Source organism: Thalassophryne amazonica, chromosome 7 (assembly GCF_902500255.1).
Source record: "Thalassophryne amazonica chromosome 7, fThaAma1.1, whole genome shotgun sequence".
NCBI lineage: Eukaryota > Metazoa > Chordata > Actinopteri > Batrachoidiformes > Batrachoididae > Thalassophryne > Thalassophryne amazonica.
The window spans coordinates 47,165,498-47,184,452 of record NC_047109.1 but is presented as its reverse complement, the minus strand read 5'-3'; the positions used below and the strand labels follow the sequence as shown (position 1 = coordinate 47,184,452).

The 18,955-nt window shown below is 42.8% G+C and overlaps 2 protein-coding genes and 1 long non-coding RNA gene across 3 annotated transcripts in view; 2 read left to right on the top strand and 1 right to left on the bottom strand.

Annotated features, from left to right (window-relative positions):
* Positions 1-3,610: 3,610 nt before the first annotated feature.
* LOC117513873 lies at positions 3,611-17,447 on the bottom strand. The gene is made up of 2 exons (XR_004561740.1): positions 17,418-17,447; positions 3,611-3,842 (listed from the first exon to the last, which is right to left on the bottom strand). It is a non-coding gene; the product is annotated as an uncharacterized LOC117513873 (long non-coding RNA).
* On the top strand, positions 5,762-6,613 carry fabp10a (fatty acid binding protein 10a, liver basic). The gene is made up of 4 exons (XM_034174110.1): positions 5,762-5,912; positions 5,997-6,169; positions 6,278-6,367; positions 6,512-6,613. Exons 1-4 carry the CDS (start codon positions 5,846-5,848, stop codon positions 6,560-6,562), a joined length of 381 nt encoding a protein of 126 aa, XP_034030001.1. The 5' UTR covers positions 5,762-5,845; the 3' UTR covers positions 6,563-6,613.
* srsf10a (serine and arginine rich splicing factor 10a) overlaps positions 14,801-18,955 on the top strand; it is a 25,673-nt gene continuing 21,518 nt past the window's right edge. Inside the window, exon 1 of the mRNA XM_034174107.1 lies at positions 14,801-14,993. Coding sequence (XP_034029998.1) covers positions 14,929-14,993 — 65 coding nt within the window. The 5' untranslated portion in view covers positions 14,801-14,928. The remainder of the gene's footprint in view (positions 14,994-18,955) is intronic.

The following is an 18,955-nucleotide window of genomic DNA, read 5'->3' as shown; positions in this document are numbered from 1 at the left end:
TGTTTGCCACAGTCATGGGGGCATTTATACAAATTTCACATCCAGCTCGACAGTGATCGTGTGCTGACTGTTTTCATGCTAATAGCATGAATGGCCACACATTTTGTAAGTGTCAGGTGAGCCGTGTTAGATGTGCATGCATGTCACCTGGAATTTGTCCAACACCTGCCGCGAGAGGGATCGAATGGGCTCTCACAGGGCATACTCTGTCTTTTACCCGCTGGTGTGCGCAAATAGTTGTAGCAACAGGTGTACGAGGCATTGAAGGCAGCTACAATTTTACACATATTGCATACGATTCCTGGTTCATGCGCACTTCATGCACAAATTGACCACATTCGTATTATGTGGGAAGGGGCCCTTCTCGACTAATATGACCCCAGTGAACAACTGGGGACATGTGCCAAAATCTCTATTTGGGATGAACAGCCCAAAAATGACCACGCCCTTTTTTGTCCCAAGTGTTACTTCAAATACAGCTGTATTTTCTAAAATGCAGCAGCTACAGGTTTCCAAGGTACTCAGTATGTTCAGAATGACCAGTACATGTTTAGAAGAGTCATAGAAGAGTGTAAATTTCTAATTTTGATATTTCATGAGAAATCCACGAGAAAACATTAGGTCAAATGACCTACATACAGTCTGGAATTGCCACATATTTACTACCTTAAACTTTCTAGGCTATTGGCTGTTGGGAAATTTCACTGATAATCTTTAAAACATTTAAGATCTCTAGATACTGCTAAAGGAACAAGTTTTGTTTTGTATTTTTTCCACTTTAAATAAATATTCCTTTTCTTTCATCAGTGGTGGGCACAGTTCCGCTAAGCCGCTAACTATTGAAGATAATGTTTTCATTATTGGATTAGCTTTTTAGATAACTTTGAAAACCATCGCTAACATTTTTGCAGATGTAGCTTTTTGTAGTAGATGCACAGTTCTATCTTCTATACACAGAGAACAGCCAGTTCTAGAATAAACCACTATTCTCTGCAGGAAAAGGCAAGCTGGTCATAAAAAAGAAAAAACGTTCCTTTGTTTTGACCCCATAGTGATACTCTGGTAATATCACCTAAGTCATCCAGAGGCATACAGTTTTAACTTATGGTTAAAATTTTAACCAAACTAATTTTGGACAAGTTGTTTAAATTAACGTCACGTCTGAAGTTTATAAAGTGAAAATATCAGATATATGTTTTAGTTTTAAAGTATTGGACTAATTTTAAAGCTTTTAGTGTGGACATGGTGTGTGCGCAGTGCATTCTGGGTAAAAATTCACGACAGGAGAAATGCATTTGAGACGCTCTAATCAGGCTCCACATGGACAACAGCATTAAACTCTTTGTATACTGTGCCTAAAACTCTTGTGAATCTCTGGGTTTATAGACGTTGTTTTTGTGTTTGTTTTATGTAAAAATGCCAGAAGAAGCCCAGGTTGATTCCTCCAAAAGCCGAAAAGTCTGTTAAATTGTGATTCAGGCGTCAAAACGCATAGAACACTGCCATCTACTTGAGACCGGTTATATCACAGTGTTGTCACCGCACCGAGCCGCTAACCGATGTTATGACGCCTCACGGAGCGACTGATTGATGCGTTATAACACCGCACCAAACATGTTTTCACTATTATTTGATTTCTTTGTGCGACTGACATCGTTATTCAAGCATTCAAAAGGTGATTCCTATGGCCACACAATTCTAACCACACACAAGAAAGTTTTTTGACAATTCTTGTTATTGAAAGAAACCTTGTCTCCCTAACCGGACAGAGTTGTGATATCCTCACACGTGCGCTTAGGGGCTGTCTAGCCTGTCTAATTTCTTTATTTTTTATAAACAAATGAAAAAAATGACATTTTACAAAAGCACATTTATTTGTAAACACAAACACATTTTACATTGATTCATTTGTGTTGGTTTTTACAAAGAATGAATCAATCAACCAATCAGTATGAGCAGAGGCTTAGTTTACCCATAATCCCTTTGGGCATCTGTGTGTTAATGTTCAAATCTTCAGAATTAGTGCATTATTTTTTTAAATGAACAGATATGTTATATATCATTTTGTACATTTTAAGAGTTTACATTAATGTAGTTATTCTATCTAGAATAATTTTATTTATAAAGCAAAACCATAATTCACACCTGCTTTCCATTTCAAGACCTCTGCCTCATCGCTGGACCACTGTATCCTGTTAAGATAAATGATGCTTTCCTGCAGCAGGGGGCAGAGTACACAAAGCAGCAGCACTGGCTCATTGGCTGTTTGGGTTTGTGATCGCCATTAGTTCTGTTAGAAGCTTTGGCGGTGTCGAAACTCAAAACCATCTTCTTAGTAGAGGTGGGTGATACTGGGAATTTCGGTATTGATCTGATACCAAGTAAATACAGGCCCAGTATCACTGATATTGATATCGATGCCGATACTTTCCCATATTTAAGCTTCACAGATCCAAAGGATCTAAAAGACCTAGGATAGAATTTCGCCAAACATTGTACGTGACAACAAAATACTTTATCACAATCAACATTTTTGTTTAAAAAAAAATCACTCAACACAACTTAAAATCTCCTGAGGTAGAGGGCTGACAAACCACAATACAAGGGTGCGCTGCACCGTGTTGTGTGACACAGTGCAGCGCTGCTCTTACAGAGAGTAGACTTGAATGAATCTGCGTGCGCAGCAGTCAGTGCATGTGGGAGAGAAAAAAGCTTGAGTATCGATCTTTTACACGAGGATTGTTCAATATCAATACCAGCGTTAGTATTGATATTATCAATATTAGGATCGATCCGCCCACCTCTACTTCTTAGTAACTGAGAGTAGAGGTGGGCGGTACTGGGAATTTTGGTATTGATCCTACACCAAGTAAATACAGGCCCAGTATCGCTGATATCGATACCGATACCAATGCTTTTTCATATTCAAGCTTCATAGATCCAAAGGATCCAAAAGACCTAGGATAGAATTTTGCCAAACATTGTACAAAATACAACAAAATGCATTATTATCACAATCAACATTTTTGTTTAAAAAATATCACTCAACACAACTTAAAACAAACTCTCCTGAAGTAGAGGGCTGACAAACCACAATACATGTGTGCGCTGCTCTGTGTTGTGTGACACAGCGCAGTGCTGCTCTTACAGACAGAGAGTAGACTTTGATGAATCTCTGTGCGCAGCAGTCAGTGCGTGCGGGAGAGAAAAAAACTTAAGTATCAGTCTTTTTACACGAGGATCGTTCAATATTAATACCAGCATTGGTATCGATATTAGGATCGATCCGCCCACCTCTACTTCTTAGTAGCTGAGAGAGTATTTGGGCCAAAATTGAAAGTTATGGGTTATCTGTAGCTTCTGATAAGTTTTTAGACAGCTTATCGGTTTAGTGTTAAAAAAAAATAACTTTTCAGTTAGCTGATTACCAGTTATCGAAGCTAACGTTTTGGTTAGCTGTGCCCACCACTGCCTTTCATTATATTTGGCAAATGTTTGTTTTCTTTCAACGTACGGTAATAAGCTGACCCACTTATTTTAGCCATTTTCTCTTAAAATATCAAAATAGAAATGTTTACACTTTTTTATGACTCTCCAAAACATGTATTGGCCATTCTGAATATTTTTAATGCCTTGGAAAATCTATAGCTACTGCAGTTTAGAAAATACAGCTGTATTTGAAGTAACAAGCCGGACAAAAAAGGGCGCGGTCATTTTCGGGCTGTTCGTCCCAGATAGAGATTTTGGCACATATCCCAAGTTGTTCAATGGGGTCATATTAGTCTAGAACAGTTGATTTATCCTCTCCTAAATGATGTGTATACATGTCTCAGCTCGGTCCTCTACTATTAAGACATACAATCAGTATGGTACTGTATGGAAAATCTGTCTGGAGGAGGCACTTCTCAAACTGGCTTGTAAGAAAAGCCACTGAGACACCCATGACAATGCTGTAGGAATTATAGACTTCTGTGGCTGTGATTGGAGAAACTGTGCGTAGTGCAACTTTTGTCTGTTGCATCACCACTTACAGCTTCATGGTGGAGTGGAGAAGGATTTCCATAGAGCAATACACATCAACTCCACCTTCTGGCAAACTGTTGCTGAAATTTCACTTTTTCTTTTCTCCCTTTTTTTTTTTTTTGATAAAATTCTTCTCAATGGCAGTCCACTGTGAAACTTTACGAGTGGTGATGTAACAAATTCCTCTGAATTTTCTGGGTGTCTTGGTGGCTTTTGTCATTCATTTCTTGCACGGTTACTCAGTTTTTAAGAACTATCTCCTCCAGAGAGATTTACCATAATTTGTGCTTTATGGTGACTTATTTGATGTCATTGCAAAATTCAGACATGTAAAAGCTCAAGGGTACACAAACTGTCATTGATCAGAAAGCAGCTATACTACTTATAGAGGCAGAGGGAGCACAGCTTTCTTTGTGTGTGATTTTAGATTTCAGGATTATGTTTTTGGCACTTATAAAAACTAAACAGCCCGCAGTGTCATTCACCTTTTACCCCTGGGTCACCCTATGGTGGGGAAATTCAACTTCTGCAGGTCAGTGGCTCTGGAAAGGCTGTCAGTGTGCATTTTAATTTTAATTTAACATTTATTTAACCAGGTTACTCCCATTGAGATCAAGATCTCTTTTACAAAGGAGACCTGAACAATTATAAAGTTTCCAATTCACCTAACCTGCATGTCTTCAGATGCATGGAGACATGTTTAAAAGATTGATTGCTAAAATGAAATGGAACCATTAGATGGTGTATAAAGAATTTAATTTTGTGTTAATGCCACTTAATTGTGAAACTGTTAAAATACATAAAGGTTCATCATGTGTTTTCTTATTACAAGAAAATGTGCTTGTCTTTGCCCAAGTTAAGAGTAGTTACAATGTTTGAAGTGCTTTTCATTTAAAAAAAAAAAATTAAGCACAGGTCGGAATCAGCACATCAACGTGGTGGTTTTTGGCTGCAAATAAACAACGGCACTCATATAGTGCTCTTGTTCAATCTTTTAAAAGTGCTGTATGATTGTGATAAAACTATCAAATTTGAACTGTTTCCTAATAGTGTTATGATGTTTATTGTTTCACGTTCTTTACTGTATTGACGTAGAATAATTAATGACATGATTCCACACACTCCGATACAGTAGGTGGCGGTATGCACTTCTAAAACTGACATGTAATCTGCCAATAAACACAGAGAAGAAAGTTTTTTTTGTTTTGTTTTGTTTTGTTTTAAGGTTTTTTTGTTTTTTTTTTCAAAGTATGGATGATGACCAGGCACATGCCTGACCTTAAGGCATGTGCCTTAAAGCAGTGACTTGTAATGGATTTAATCATTCACAACCATCATATAACAGAATGCTAATGCTAACATTAGCATGATTGAATGGTTCCTTTGTGAGCATTTGATTAACTGGCTGAACAGATTATCATGTGTCCATGTCCACAGCGAAGGCAGCGCATGCAACTTACAGAGCCCCATACATAAGGCTGTTTATGGTATAGATATGTAGCAGTAGTGTAGAAAGGATGCATGCGAATAAATCTAACTTCTATTTGCAATATGATAAATATATGCTTGACCTGTGAAAATCTGTATTATGTTACCTAGGATGATGAAAGTTGATGTTTGGCCAAACAGGAGTAAGTGAACTCTAGGTTGTTCAAACAGATGTGTGTGTTACTGATTAGACAATGTCCTGGACTCACCTTTGCCTTTGAGTATAAGAAAGTGGGGTACAGCACTCACGTTCTCCACATTGCATTGAGCTTCACACAGTTGTCTCAGCCTCCAGCCCACCTCGGTGAAGGAGAACCTACACCTTCTGCAAGATATGGACTTCAATGGGACATGGCAGGTCTACTCCCAGGAGAACTATGAGGAGTTCCTGAGGGCCATGGGTAAGCAAAACTCCAGAAGAACTATGGCAAATGCAATGGTGTTATTTTTGGTGGCTTTGCACAGTAACATGTTTCACCCAACAGAACTCTCAGAAGATGTCATCAAGACGGCCAAGGACATCAAACCGATTACTGAGATCAAACAGAATGGTAATGATTTTGTAGTTACTACCAAGACCCCTGGAAAGACGGTGACCAACTCCTTTACCATTGGCAAGGAGGCTGACATCACCACCATGGCTGGCAAGAAGCTTAAGGTTCTTAATTGTCATTGATATATTAGGTCTTCCATTCACATTCCTCAAACTTTGTGCCTTATTCTCAAGCAAGGTTTAATATTTGCTGGCTCACTTTCTGACCCTTAGTGCACTGTCTGTATGGAGGGTGGCAAAATGGTCTGCAGAACTGGAAAGTTCTGCCATATGCAAGAGGTCAAGGGAGAAGAGCTGATTGAGGTCTTTTATTAGAACTCACTATCACACACATATATTAAAAATCAAACTGTACAAATGTTGAATGATTGCTTATGCTTTTGCAGTATTATAATTGATTTGTTGAGCAGATATTAAAAGTGTTTTGTTGCTTTTCTGTCATTACAGACAATAACTATGGGCTCCGAAACTATGGTCAGAAGGAGCAAAAAGATATAAAGCTGACAGGAACAAAACCAATGTCTATTTAAATAAATGCATTGCCACATATGTAGTTGGTGTTTTTTTTTTTTCTCTGCAAAGGTACAGGTTCATTTTTACACATACTGGGGCAACATCTAAGAACACGAGAGGGAAAGCAATGAAAATGATTCTGGAAACATTGAACGTTCAGCTGAGCTTTGACATTACAGCTAGATCCATATGTAGTTAGACAGTGACACGAGTTTTGAAATACAAAGTCCCTTCATTTTCAGTGACTGTGAGTAATTGGACAAACTAAACATAAGAATTATTGTTAATACAAATGATCACTTTTAAACCCAGTTTTCTGTAGAAAATTCAGGTGAGAGACACATGAATATTTTCAAGTCAGTGACTTGTCAAAGGGCCCCTTCAGACATAACACGAAATTGGGTGAAAGAAGCAGAAACCGGCTGAAATCCACAAACAAAAAACGAAATGGGGAACCGCAAGACATTCCACCTGCTGTCGGGAGGGACACACGGTCAGACAGGCGTGCATGATACCCCAGCGATGGTTTCATGCACATACACAAGCGTGCACAAACACAGTGCGAGCACAGTGTGGCACCACATCGTGCCACTGCTGTGAGGAAAAAACACACACACACATCAACCCCTCCCCCCCACAATTTTTAATATTTAATCCCTGTTATCGAGCGGACAATAGAAGTATGATCCTTCTGTTCCTCTTTATATGACCCATGGTCATAGGCGTCAAGTCATGAAATGACATGAATGAAGCAGTGCGCTCTCATCATGTCCACATCTGCTGGCCCCGTGTGCAGCCGGCTCCACGCGCATGTCCAACAAGCAGCACTCGCATGTCCAGCCGGACCTGCGTGTCCAGAGAGCGGTGCGCCAAAGGACACTGCATCATGTGAACAATAGCTCATGTGGGTGGCGTGACAGTCAGATCACAAGCTGAGTGTACACATGATCTGAAGGTCCTTTTCACCTGGCACAGCCCCCGACTGACATGGTGGCTCAAACCTATTTGTCATATGTTTTTATGTATTTCCACATGAGGACAGCAAGCACATGCACGCACCTCATGGTGTGGAGTTGTCATAACACGGTACGTGTTCTCCAGCTGTGACTTGCAGGTCGACAGATCCGAACAACTGCTGCTGTTTGCAGACATGCCCACCTTTTCCATCAGTGCACAGAACAAAGTGTCACTCTCTGTTTCTGTGTTCTGTGATTATTTATTTTAGTTATTTGTTGTGTAATTATGTATGTAGTTATTGTGGTATTTAGTTATATATTTGTCCTGACTGTGTTCTCTGTGTTTTTAATTTAACATGTCGTGTGCACTGAGCCGTCATTTCCAGCCGTCAGTGACTGGCTGGCCAGTGATCAGCTGAGAGGTGCCTTCTGTGCTGTGTGTGCTCATATGTGGCTGGCCGGTCCCCATGTGATCTTGTCTGTACATAATTATCACATAATATTACTCTCGGGGCATGTAAAAACAATTCCAAAGAATGTCTTGAAATTATGTTGAATGTTAGTTATATTCTCCCCCTCTAGCTGCCACCTTATCGTGGTGGGGGAGTTTGCGTACCCGGATGATCCTAGGAGCTATGTTGTCGGGGGCTTTGTGCCCCTTGTAGGGTCTCCCAAGGCAAACAGGTCCTAGGTGACGGGTCAGACTAAGGGCAGTTCAGAACCTCCATGACCAGTAAAAAATCAAGGACCGAGACGTCGCCCGGTATGGCGGAGCCAGGGCCCCACCCTGGAGCCATGCCTGGGGTTGGGGCTCACGCGTGAGCACCTGGTGGTCAGGCTTTAGCCCATGGGGCCCGGCCGGGCTCAGCCCGAAAGAGCAACGTGGGCCCGCCCTCCTGTGGGTTCACCACCTGCAGAGGGGGCCATGGGGGTCGGGTGCAGAGAGGATTGGGTGGCGGTCGAGGGCGGGTGGCCCAGCGGCCCGGTCCATGCTCACAGCCCCTGGCTGTTAGGATGTGGAATGTCACCTCGCTGGAGGAGAAGGAGCCTGAGCTTGTGCGGGAGGTTGAGAGATACCGACTAGAGATAGTCGGGCTCACCTCCACCAGCTTGGGCTCTGGTACCCAACTCCTGGAGAGTGGCTGGACGGTTCATTTTTCTGGCGTTGCCCACGGGGAGAGGCGGAGAGCTGGGGTCGCATTGCTTATTGCTCCCCAGCTCAGTCGCCATGTGTTGGAGTTCACTCCAGTGAATGAGAGGGTTGCGTCCCTACGCCTTCGGGTTGGGGACAGGTCTCTCACGGTTGTCCCGGCCTATGGGCCGACTGGGGACTCCATTGTTCTCCTGGGGGATTTCAACGCCCACGTGGGCAGTGACAGTGAGACCTGGAGGGGTGTGATGGGGAAGCATGGCCTCCCCGATCAGAACCTGAGTGGTGTTCAGTTGTTGGACTTCTGTGCTAGTCATGGTTTGTCCATCACAAACACCATGTTTGAGCACAAGGGTGTCCATAAGTGCACGTGGCACCAGGACACCCTGAACCGTAGGTCGATGATCGACTTTGAAGTCGTATCGACCTTCAGCCACGTGTCTCGGACACTGAAGTGAAGAGAGGGGCAGAGCTGTCGACCAATCACCACCTCGTGGTGAGTTGGATCCGCTGGGAGGGGAGGAAGCCGGTCAGACCTGGCAGGCCCAAACGTATCGTGAGGGTCTGCTGGGAATGACTGGCGGAACCCTCTGTCAGCGAGGTCTTCAACTCCCACCTCCGGGAGAGCTTCTCCCAGATCCCGGGGGAGGTTGGAGACATGGAGTCTGAGTGGACCATGTTCTCCACCTCCATTGTCGATGCGGCCGCTCATAGCTGTGGTCGCAAGGTCTCTGGTGCCTGTCGTGGCGGCAATCCCCGAACCCGGTGGTGGACGCCGGAAGTAAGGGATGCCGTCAAGCTGAAGAAGGAGTCCTACTTATCTTTGTTGGCAGGTGGGACCCCGGAGGCAGCTGACAGGTACCGGCAGGCCAAGCGTGCCGCAGCCCGTGCGGTCACAGAGGCAAAAACTCGGGTCTGGGAGGAGTTCGGGGAGGCCATGGAGGAGGACTATCAGTCGGCCTTGAAGAGATTCTGGCAAACCGTCCAACGCCTCAGGAGGCGGGAGCAGCTCTCCACCAGCACCGTTTACGGTGCGGGTGGGGAGCTGTTGACCCTGACTGGGGATGTTGTCGGGCGGTGGAAGGAATACTTCGAGGATCACGTCTTCCGAAGAGGAAGCAGAGACTGGGGACTCAGAGGCGGACTCATCCATTACCCAGGCCGAAGTCACAGAGGTGGTTAGAAAGCTCCTCGGTCAAGTCAAACCTGTTTCCAGTGCGTGTTGGCCTCCACCAGGGCTGCCCTTTCTCAACAGTTCTGTTCATTATTTTTATGGACAGAATTTCTAGGTGCAGCCAGGGTGTAGAGGGGGTCTGGTTTGGGAACCACAGAATCTCGTCTCTGCTGTTTGCGGACGATGTGGTTCTGTTGGCTTCATCAAATCAGGACCTTCAGCGTGCACTGGGGCGGTTTGCAGCCGAGTGTGAAGTGCCCGGGATGAAGATCAGCACCTCCAAATCCAAGGCCATGGTTCTCGACCAGAAAAAGGTGCTTTGCCCTCTTCAGGTCGGTGGAGTGTCCTTGCCTCAAGTGGAGGAGTTTAAATATCTCGGGGTCTTGTTCACGAGTGAGGGACGGATGGAGCGTGAGATCGATAGACGGATCGGTGCAGCGTCTGCAGTGATGCGGTCGCTGTATCGGACCGTCGTGGTGAAGAGAGAGCTGAGTAGGGGGGCAAAGCTCTCGATTTACCAATCGATCTACGTTCCGATCCTCACCTATGGTCATGAGATTTGGCTCATGACTGAAAGAACAAGCTCGCGAGTACAAGCGGCCGAGATGAGTTTCCTCCGCAGGGTGGCTGGGCGCTCCCTTAGAGATAGGGTGAGGAGCTCGGTCACTCGGGAGGAGCTCGGAGTCGAGCCGCTGCTCCTCCACATCGAAAGGAGTCAGTTGAGGTGGCTCGGGCATCTTTTCCGGATGCCCCCTGGACGCCTCGCTGAAGAGGTGTTCCAGACACATCCCATTGGGAGGAGGCCCCGAGGAAGACCCAGGACACGCTGGAAGTACTACATCTCTCGGCTGGCTTGGGAACGCCTTTGGGTTCCCCCGGAGGAGCTGGGGGAGGTGTGTGTGGATCGGGAGGTCTGGGCGGCTTTGCTTGAGCTGCTGCCCCTGCGACCCGACTCTGGATAAAACGGAAGAAAATGGATGGATGGATGGATGGATGTTAGTTTATTTTATCCCGGTCTAGTCCTTTTTTTAAATGATGTCACACTGCTATCCTGTTAATCTGTTATATAGCTATCAGTGCAGTTTAGAAGACTTTACAAGGTGGAAAGTTGATGAATTGAAACTTTTTAGAAATGCTGAGGACTCTGTGTTCATGGGAAATGCAAAGACAAACTTATTGCATTAGCATACAACACAATAATAGCAAATTTGCCCTGTGTTTTAACCACTGAAGAAGAAGCAAATCATACAAGATTATGAGGACTTGCTTGTGGTTGACAGAATTATTATACCTGACCTTCTGACGCTGGCAGTTGGATTGATTAGCAAAAATACCTGTGAAGAAATATGGGCCCCATGTATGTATGCAGATATTGTTGAAAACATGCAATATTTGATGGAAAAAGATCAGAGAGAACACATAAAACTGTTCTGCAAGAACTACAAGGAAGGTACAGCTTATCATTATTTACCACAACAATGCTCCTTTCACATTATTAAACTGACTGTGATAACTATAACTGACAAACTTGTTTTAATCCATCTCATGTGTCCTTCAGGGTTGTTCTTCGGGGTTTTCACATATCCCATAATCCCTTGCATGCCAGAGAGTCGCTGCAGTCAAAACAACATAGAGAATCCACACGATGACAATTGTACATTAATATTAGACTACAAAAATGTCATTTTTTATGCTTTTCATCACGTTAATAAGAGACTGCTGCATGATACCCTGAAAACTTGCTAAAACAATTATAACAAAAAATCTGTGTCTGCTACGTTTAATCTGCGTGGAATTTAATAAATGCAAACCGAATTTCAGACATATTATATATATTAGTCTGGAACAAAGAGGACAAACAGTGCTGTAAAGAACATTAATCAAGACGTTAAAGAGCACACTTCACATTCCCCCAGAACGACATGATCAGGAAGCAATTGTAGCTCACAGCAGCTCCCCTTGAAAATAACAGAGAGACAGCCTGTGATTCTCACATGTTTACATAAAACAAATGCAATAACAACATCTATAAACCCAGATAATATATTCATGAGAGTTTTGGGCACAATATAAAAATAGTTTTATGTTGCGATGTTAATTGTGTTGTCTGTGTGCAGCAGTTAAAGTTTAGCGTGATCACAGCGTATCAATGCAGTTCTCAATGTTACTGAGATCTCGCAGTGCGGCGAACTCTCTGAGGTTTTGCAGAATTTGAAACCTGAAAAGCCTCAATGGGAATATTGAATAAAACAAAGAGTGGTTTGCATGTGCATTCTGGATCATTGTGCTCACAATTATGAATATCACACTGGTTTTTATGCCACCTTTCAAGTCTGTAATAACTGTTTGCACTGTCAACAATCGCGCAATGCACACCTGTTTACACTTCACCTGAACTGAAGGCTTAAACACAGTTAAAGCTACATGTCTCCTGTAACATGCATAATCACGCTACCTGGCTTTGGTTGGTGTTGATAGCCAAATTAGAATAAGGCTCAGAGTTTGAGCATGCGCAGTGTGCACTTTGCTTATTACACTCAACAAAAATATAAACGCAACACTTTTGGTTTTGCTCCCATTTTGTATGAGATGAACTCAAAGATCTTAAACTTTTTCCACATACACAATATCACCATTTCCCTCAAATATTGTTCACAAACCAGTCTAAATCTGTGATAGTGAGCACTTCTCCTTTGCTGAGATAATCCATCCCACCTCACAGGTGTGCCATATCAAGATGCTGATTAGACACCATGATTAGTGCACAGGTGTGCCTTAGACTGCCCACAATTCAAGGCCACTCTGAAAGGTGCAGTTTTATCACACAGCACAATGCCACAGATGTCGCAAGATTTGAGGGAGCGTGCAATTGGCATGCTGACAGCAGGAATGTCAACCAGAGCTGTTGCTCGTGTATTGAATGTTCATTTCTCTACCATAAGCCGTCTCCAAAGGCGTTTCAGAGAATTTGGCAGTACATCCAACCAGCTTCACAACCGCAGACCACATGTAACCACACCAGCCCAGGACCTCCACATCCAGCATGTTCACCTCCAAGATCGTCTGAGACCAGCCACTCGGACAGCTGCTGAAACAATCCGTTTGCATAACCAAAGAATTTCTGCACAAACTGTCAGAAACCATCTCAGGGAAGCTCATCTGCATGCTCGTCGTCCTCATCGGGGTCTCGACCTGACTCCAGTTCGTCGTCGTAACCGACTTGAGTGGGCAAATGCTCACATTTGCTGGCATTTGGCACGTTGGCGAGGTGTTCTCTTCACGGATGAATCCCGGTTCACACTGTTCAGGGCAGATGGCAGACAGCATGTGTGGCGTCGTGTTGGAGAGTGGTTCTCTGATGTCAATGTTGTGGATCGAGTGGCCCATGGTGGTGGTGGGGTTATGGTATGGGCAGGCGTCTGTTATGGATGAAGAACACAGGTGCATTTTATTGATGGCATTTTGAATGCACAGAGATACTGTGACGAGATCCTGAGGCCCATTGTTGTGCCATACATCCAAGAACATCACCTCATGTTGCAAGAGGATAATGCATGGCCCCATGTTGCAAGGATCTGTACACAATTCTTGGAAGCTGAAAATGTCCCAGTTCTTGCATGGCCGGCATACTCACCGGACATGTCACCCAATGAGCATGTTTGGAATGCTCTGGACCGGCGTATACGACAGCGTGTACCAGTTCCTGCCAATATTCAGCAACTTCGCACAGCCATTGAAGAGGAGTGGACCAACATTCCACAGGCCACAATTGACAACCTGATCAACTCTATGCGAAGGAGATGTGTTGCACTGCATGAGGCAAATGGTGGTCACACCAGATACTGACTGGAATCCCCCCCCAATAAAACAAAATTGCACCTTTCAGAGTGGCCTTTTATTGTGGACAGTCTAAGGCACACCTGTGCACTAATCATGGTGTCTAATCAGCATCTTGGTATGGCACACCTGTGAGGTGGGATGGATTATCTCAGCAAAGGAGAAGTGCTCACTATCACAGATTTAGACTGGTTTGTGAACAATATTTGAGGGAAATGGTGATATTGTGTATGTGGAAAAAGTTTTAGATCTTTGAGTTAATCTCATACAAAATGGGAGCAAAACCAAAAGTGTTGCATTTATATTTTTGTTGAGATATTAACTATATTGTTATTAAGGGCCTACAGTCATTCTGCTACACCACAGCACCCTCCATTGGATGTATAATGAACTGCAGTAAACTACATTTTGGCATCAAGAAATTACGTCATAAATCTTTTGATATATGCTGGATCCTCCCATTAAGCTCTTTAATTTCGTGTATTACACGACATGTTTTACTCAAATCTGAAATTGACCTAAATTAGGTCACCTTTGACCTCAAGCAAAACCCTGAAGGTCAAGGTCGATCACTTATCCTAGGTAATGGCTTATGGGCAAAGCCAATCACTATATTTATGCCAAATGTGGAGTCAAAATTTCAAAAATTGCAACCAGTAAAGTTGTTTTGTTGCATTTTTAGTGTTTGACCTTCCTGTGACCTTTGACCTTAAGCTTGATATTTTGTGTGCTGAAAGGTATCTTCTTAGGACTGCGATATCATCACCTTCCTAAAATAATGGCCTAAGTCATGTTTTGGAAAATATGACAAAGGCCATTATTTTATGAAGGTGACGATATGTGGAGTTGCAAGAGTCTGCGATGTAAACTGTTTGCTGTAGAGTGAGTTAAATGTGAAAAATACAATGATTACAAAAACAAACAAACCAAAGACAAACAAACAAACATACTGAGTAACATATCTCGCAAAACTTCGTTTTGGTAAGATAAAAAGAAAGAAAAGAAAAAGTTATTCATGCATTTTCGCTTTTAAGTTTTTTTTATGCCACTCATTGTTTAAGACAGAGGTCCAGTAGATGGCGGTAATGCATTAGGACGCACGAAGAAACCAGAAGAAGAACCGACGCATGTTCGCAGATGAACAATCGCAGGCAGTAATCGTCAAGCTTCACAAAAAGAAAACGCATTTATTCTCCAAATTGTTCTTCCTGGATTCTGCCAGCGCTTGATCGAAATGGCGAGATATCTCAGACCTCCAAGTACCTCCCTCTTTGTTAGAAACATCGCCGATGAATCTAGGTATGTTCGTGTTTCTTTCCTATTAGCATGGCTAAGCTAGTGCTAGTTAGTTAGCTGGTGTTTTTGGCATGGTGACTGGCTTAATCAGTCGGCCAGGATCAGTATTTGAGTAATGGTGCAGCTGTTTTTGAATAAATCTTCCTGCATATGACGACTAACGTCTGCACAAGAGAGAAAAAACGGAATGAGTGTTTTGTTGCATCTGAAGCTAATGTTACATGATACCTTCCTTTTGTAATTGTGAGGTAGCCGAAGTGGAAAACCTAAGGAACGCTTCCCGTTAACACCTTATTAAAGACATTTTGACTCAATTTTAGTGCCTTAAAGACGTCCCGGAATCATTGAAAACAGCTTAAGTTTTCAGTCTGAATTGCTTTACAACGAATTTTTAAAACAGAATTATTTTTATTTGAGGTCTTGATCTCAGTGGGCCTTTTTAAAATCTGGTTAAATCAAATGAAATGTGTTTTTCTTGCGAAATACGAGCCTGAAAGCAAAAATGTCTCAGTCAATATTTGTGTTGAATCGCTGTCACTTTATGAGATCAGTCTGCGTTGCATTTGGGTTTAATCTATTCACAAAAGTTAAAATTTTATATTAATCTGTTTAAGAATTCATGGATGGGATGGTCACCCAATAGTGGCCCCACCTGGGATTATTGTAAATAGGTACAAAGTGAGGTTGTATGACATTCCATCATTTGTACAAAATCAAACTTCAAATTGACAAAAAAAAAAAATGAAGATGTTCTGGTACAGACATAGACCATATATATTCTTGAGATCAGCACCACATCACTCCTGCCGAAGTGGCCAATCCGAAGGTGAGAATTTGTACTTCAGTGACTGACCGCTCGGTGAAAACACGCTCGAGCTGTGTGCTGTTCTATTGAAATCAGCTGGTTTGGCTGTCTCTCTGGCTTGCTTCTCTCAGCCAGCTGATAGCTATCATTGCATGGAACAATGAGACCTGAAATGAACCATTGTAGCCTACATTAAATTGACTTTATTGACGAGTCTGACCCCTTTGAAAAGTGACCAAATTACATGTATTTGTACTGTTAGGTGACATTTTCACCAACAAAAAAAACGGCCACTAGACGGCGCTGGAGTAATGCCCAACCTTGAAAATAGTGGGCAGAGCCTGTGATGTCACCCATTGATTTCTATAGAGACTCGAAACAGACAAAATGACCTCCTTTTCTGGACATTGCCATGTTGAGAGGCCCGGCCACAATGATTCACGGTGAATTCATTAAAGCTGTATTATTCCAGGTGTTTGTAATAAAATACTCCAAACAAGCTGTGGCTCCATTTTGGTCAGAGACTTTGAAAGGAGTCATTGATGGACACAGCCACTGACACTCAAAGCAACCACACTCACAATTATACAAAATTTTATGAATTAAAGTGCCTTGAACTAAGAAGTTAGAAAAAAAAAATTCACCTCCTGTACAATTGTCATGGAAGATGCAGCCGGTCTGCTCTGTGTAAGCCTGATCCCATCAGATCTCAGAAGCTAAGCAGAGCAGGATCTGGTTAGTACTTGGATGGGAGACCTCTTTGGAACACCAGCGGCTATGTGTGTTTCACCGGGTAAAACTGGAGTTGCATCAGGAAGGGTATCCGGCGTAAAACTTGTGCCAATTACTGATGCAGATCTGGCTGTATCTGCTGTGGCGACCCCGAATAAAACCGGGAGCAGCCGAATGAACAACGACAACAATTGTCATGGAAGATGAAACTATCTATTGAGATCAAAACTGTTTTTGTACCAGGCTTTAAACATTAATTCTATTCAAAAGTATAGGATTATAGTTGTAGTACATGTTACCGATAAGTATCTGGTGATAGGTCACTGTATAGCTATTGTACATAATTGCACATCATTCTGTGTTGTAACACCCACGTTTCTCTCTTGCAGAATAAACGTGTGAGCATTGCTTGCTGACAAGTTGAGTAAAGAGTTTGGCACTCATTTATGCTCACACGTTTATTCAGTGTTGCAGTACTGCAGCAGCAGGTTGGTGCTGTCACACAGACTCCTGCACAAGGCGACCGGCTCCGACATCCTGCCCTGTCTGTCTGTCCTTATCTCCTCTCACACCCCGTTGTTCTCACCGTACTGTCCTATTTCCTCCTATCTTCGTCACCCCTCCGGTTTTCCCTCATTTATAAACACTCACTCATCATTTATAAACACTCACTCACATCTCTTTCTGCCTGTAGTAGCACTGTCAAGTCACACTTTTCGAATGGGCTTCTATGACAGTACTCAGGTTTGGAGCCAGCCTCCAGAGGCCAGTCAAGGAACTGCACTTCCTGGTTGGGGTTGTCGCTTGGGCACAATTATAGACTGTATATATATAATGGACAGAGCCTGCATGACGTCACCCATTGGTTTTCTATAGAGATCCAGTGTCACCGACCAAACAGTCCCCTCTAAGAATTGGTCCACCCTGCCTTCACTGTGCCTTTGTCTGAGACTGACAACGAATCTGACTCTCTTCGCCCAAAGTGATCCATCAGATGACAAAGTAAAACCTCTAAAATTATTCTAATGTCAGTTTTAAGCAGAAACAAGGCCATACACCCTGGGTGTATGGTTTTCTGAAGGGTGTAAAAAGTCATATTCATTGGTCAACAACTTGATAACGATTTTATCATATACCTATAAATGATAAATGCACGCAGAACACAATGCACGTGCTCTTCCTTCGCTCACTGCCTCCGGGGGTACAGATGCGGGACCCGCAAAGAATCCAAGTCATGGCCACGGAGCTCTGCGGTTACCGAGACCATGCAGCAGGCGCTGCACATCAAAATAGCGAGCGTAGTCTCTGGGCCTGTTGCTGGAGTTGGATGCAGCTCGGCACAGCAGAGAGGGCGGCGGTGTGAGTGGCCCGCTGCGGCGCTTACCGAGCCCGCAGACTCAGTAAGCACATTGGAGGCCGTGAAAGCAATCACGGTGATGCCGACTGGTGCCGCGACCGGCCCGCCTGATAACGACGCAGAACACAATGCGCTGTTTAAAAAAAAAAAAAAAGAATTAGAAGAAGCATGCAAAATTGCACTAAAAAATTCCACGAAACTGCGAGGCCGCGAAAGGTGAACCGCGATATAGTGAGGGACCACTGTATTAAATTACACATTGACAATATCTAGGATCGCACGTACCGTGACGTCACAACATATGTATGGATTGGCTGATTACCAAGGCGACATTGACTCGGGTGGTATTAAAAATATTACCAGTCCGCGAAAAATATCACAAGGATGTATTGCTATTTATTCTTTAGTGTTTTATCCAAACATATTGGCGTATCATTTATAGGTATATACCTATAAATGATACGCCAGTATGACACTCAAAGTTCAAACCTTAGTAGAAAAAGAACGTTTTCCTATAAATAATTATGATGGCTCAGCTACTTCAGATTTTTTTTTTTTTTTTTTTTTTTGTGGAGAACATATTGATATACCAACTTTCTGTAAAATTTTTTTATCTAGCTCAAATGCCTTTATAGTGAAAAAAAAATTGCAAAGTAGGGTACCGTAACATGGCACGAACGAATTTTGAACCTGCATTTGCATATTCAGAAAGCAGTATATCAGCTCTGAATGGAAGCATAAAGCTCAGATTTGGTATTTACAATATTTTCTACCCTTAAATAATGGGTCGACTTTGAAAGACAGATTACTGAGCTTTTTTTTCTTTCATGGCATCATAAAATTAGCAATTCAGTCAACGCAATTTTGTTACAAAGTTTTGAAGAGCTGTACTCCTAGAGTAAATTGAGAGATAATTTTGATATTTCAGAATTTACTTTTTCTAAGTAAAATATATTTATGCATAAGAGCTGCATAAGCTGTAATTAATTACTCCAAACAAAGCAGTACATGCACTCCTCACTCATATTATATATACTGGCAAGTGAACAGGTGACTCCAATTTCTTTATGT